This window comes from Gopherus evgoodei, unplaced genomic scaffold (genome assembly GCF_007399415.2).
Source record: "Gopherus evgoodei ecotype Sinaloan lineage unplaced genomic scaffold, rGopEvg1_v1.p scaffold_70_arrow_ctg1, whole genome shotgun sequence".
In the NCBI taxonomy this organism is placed as follows: Eukaryota; Metazoa; Chordata; order Testudines; family Testudinidae; genus Gopherus; species Gopherus evgoodei.
The window spans coordinates 567,367-570,910 of NW_022060091.1; the positions used below are offsets into that span (position 1 = coordinate 567,367).

At 44.2% G+C, this 3,544-nt stretch overlaps 1 protein-coding gene across 1 annotated transcript; it reads right to left on the reverse strand.

Moving 5' to 3' along the window:
* Positions 1-748: 748 nt before the first annotated feature.
* On the reverse strand, positions 749-1,717 carry LOC115643767 (olfactory receptor 6C4-like). The gene has a single exon (XM_030547750.1). It carries the CDS (start codon positions 1,715-1,717, stop codon positions 749-751), a length of 969 nt encoding a protein of 322 aa, XP_030403610.1.
* Positions 1,718-3,544: the final 1,827 nt, after the last annotated feature.

Genomic DNA, 3,544 nt, shown 5'->3' on the forward strand with positions numbered 1-3,544 from the left:
TATTGACCCTCCTTATACTTTCTCTCCTTGCTGTGATGTGAAGTTGGGCAGTACCCATTGTGTATGTGCCCTCAATCAAGTCTCTGGGAGAGTGGATTCTTCTTGATGGGCCATCAACGCCTGTTTGGCCAGCGAAGGTTGCCCCTTTGTTGTTACAGAAAGGCCAGCTGTGGCCATCTTCCAACCTCACTATATTTCAGTAACACATTTAGCAATACTTCATAACATCAAATACAATTATAGTACCCACAGTTCAACAGGATATTATTGTTCAGCAGATCAAGACTTCTCAAATGATATTTCCCAAGGTATACTTTGTACCAAACACACCATAATCATATCACAGTGGTGAATATTGGGGTCTAGGGTGCTATTTTGAGGTACAGAGGGTCACACCTTATCTTTGTAATATTTTGGGACGAACACAGCCACAAAAACAGTTCATAATTTTATTATTTATTTTTACAGTTTCCATCTGAAGGTTTTCAGATGTCAGTTGCCAAAAATAATTTTTTTTTCATTTTTCAGGTTTCAGTTATTTTGATGAAAAGTCAAAATCTCTCCCCTCCTCCCCCTGCAAAATTTCAACCATCTGTATCTCTCTTATATTCATATATATTTGTGTGTGTGTGTGTTTATGTGTGCACGCACACACGTCTCTTGTATACTGCATTTCTGTATCAGGGCCCACTTAGACCCTCCTTCTTTCACAATAGAAACCAGATTGATTGATCCTCATTTCATTCAACTAGTTTGAATTATTTGGGAGGGCCAGATATTTCCTGACAGCTTTTCTCAGGGCCTCCTTGACCTCTCTGTTTCTCAGGCTGTAGACGAGGGGATTGGCCAGGGGAGTCAGGACTGTGTAGCAGACAGAGAACATTTTATTCAGGGCTCTCAGGTTGCTGGATTTTGGTAGCATGTAGACAATCATTATGGTCCCATAGAAAAGTGTTACCACGATGAGGTGAGAGGAGCAGGTGGAAAAGGCCCTTTGCCTCCCGGTGGTGGAAGGAATTCTCAGGATGGTGCTAACGATACAAACATAGGATGTCAAGGTTAATAGAAATGGGGAAACTGCATCTGGGAAGGAAAATATATAAAGAACCAGCATCATCTGGCTGGTGTCACTGCAAGAGAGCTTTAGCATTGGGGTGAAATCACAAAAGAAATGGTCCATTTCGTTGGGACCACAGAAAATTAATTGTGACATAAAACACATAGTTATTGTACAAGGTAGAAATCCAATTACCCAACACCCAGCTGCTAGTTGGAGGCACAACTTGCCATTCATACATGTTCCATAGTGCAGTGGTTTGCATATGGCTAAATATCGGTCATAAGACATCGCTGCCAGGAGATAACATTCCGTAGTTGCTAGAAAACAAAAGAAGAAAAACTGTGTCATGCAGCCCTCCACAGAAATGGTTCTGTCCCCAGTCAGGAGACTGGTCAGCATCCTGGGCAGGACAGCAGAAGTGTAGCAGGTCTCCAGGCAGGACAAGTTCCCCAAGAAGAAGTACATGGGGGTGTGTAGGTGCTGATCAGTTACAACTAGAGCAATGATGAGGATGTTCCCGGCCATGGTCACAATGTAGATCACTAGGAAAAGCAGGAAGAGGAGGATCTGCAGTTCTGGGAGATCCCCAAACCCCAGGAGAATGAATTCTGTGAAATCTGTTTGATTTTCCACATCTCCTTTCTCCATGAGCTGCATCCTGTGATAGTGAAAAGTAATGAACATCAAACGATTTGGCTCTATCATGAAATCAGATAGATTTCCATCTTTTGATCCTGTCAGGGTTCCCTCCCCACTCTAAACTCTTGTGACCAGACCCTTGGATTTTTAGTTTCCTAAAAACCCAATCAGATTCTTAAAAACAAAACTTTAATATAATGAAAAAAGTAAAAGAAGCACCTCTGTAAAATCAAGATGGAAGGTAATTTAGAAAGCAATCAGATTCAAAATACTGAGGATTCCCTTCCAGACAAAACTTTAAAGTTACAAAAACAGGAAGAACCTCCCTCTTAGCACAGGGAAAATTCACAAGCTAAACCAAAAAAATAATCTAACACATTTCCTTCCAATTACTTACAATTTGTAATCTTAGATGCTAAACGCAAGTATGGCTTTAGGAGACGTATTTTCCCTGCCCTGGTTCCTAGTTGTCCCAGAGAGAACAAAGGAACACACAACAAAAACCTTCCCCGACAGATTTGAAAGTATTTTCTCCACTTATTGGTCCTTTTAATCAGGTGCCAACCAGGTTATCTGAGCTTCTTAATCCTTTACAGGTAAAGGAGGGTTTTATGCGACCCTTTGCTGTATGTTCATGACAGATTCCATAAGAGTTCTCACTGCGAACAAAGAGCTGGGTTTATATTCTCTCACATCAGAGAAACTTCTTCACTTCAGAGAAATTCATAGATATTCTCCATACACGCCAAAGAGCTGTCACCCAGTTAATTTGCTCCTCTTCTGCCCGATACCCCAACTTTTTTAATCATTGATTCTTAGATTTAAGACCAAAAGGGACCATTTGGGGATGGAGGTTGGCACAACTGATTAAAAGAGCTTCAAACTAGAAATTTGGGGGAGATGCTCATGTAATCTCCGTGCCTGATTCTAACATTGAAAGAGAGGAAAATCAGATAAGAACAATTACAGCACTGGAGAAAGGAGCCACAGAGGGTAGAAGAATGGACATTAAGAGGAAGGATAGTGCTGATACCAGTCAGACAGGTGATATGGGAAGTAGAATAACTGTACCCAATCAGGCAAGGAATGTGGGCGAAGTCAAGAAGCAACAGTTAAGATGTTTGTACAACAATGCAAGGTGTGACAAAATGGAGGAACTAGAACTACTGGTGCTGGAAGTGAAATCAGGTATTATAGGGTTAACAGAAACATGGTGGATTAATAGTCATGACTAGAGACCAGGTATTGATGGGTATGTGCTGTCCAGGAGCAGGGGCGGCTCCGGGCCCCAGCACGCCAAGCGTGTGCTTGGGAAGGCATGCCCCGGGGTGGGGTTCTGCCGGTCGCCGGGAGGGCAGCAGGCGGCTCCAGTGGACCTCCCTCAGGCAAGCCTGAGGAGGATCCGGTGGTCGCGTGGCTCTGGTGGACATTCCACAGGCATGCCTGCGGGAGGTCCACCAAAGCCGCGGGAACAGCGGACCGCGGGAGCAGCGGACCCTCTGCAGGCGCGCCTGCAGGAGGTCCACCGGACCCACCTGCTGCACTCCCGGCAACCGGCAGAGCGCCCCCCGTGGCATGCCGCCGTGCTTGGGGCAGCGAAATGTCTAGAGCCGCCCCTGTTCAGGAGAGAGAGAAATAAAGGCAAAGGTGGTGGATCAGCATTGTATATTAATGATAAGGTAGACTGTAAAGAAATGTGAAGTGATGAAATAGATAAGACAGAGTCTGTTTCAGCCAAAATCACTTTGGGGAAGAAAGCTACCAGAGGTTCTCTCAGGATAATCTTGGAGTCTGCTACAGACCACCAGGATCCGATATGGATAGAGACCTGTTTTTAATGAAACG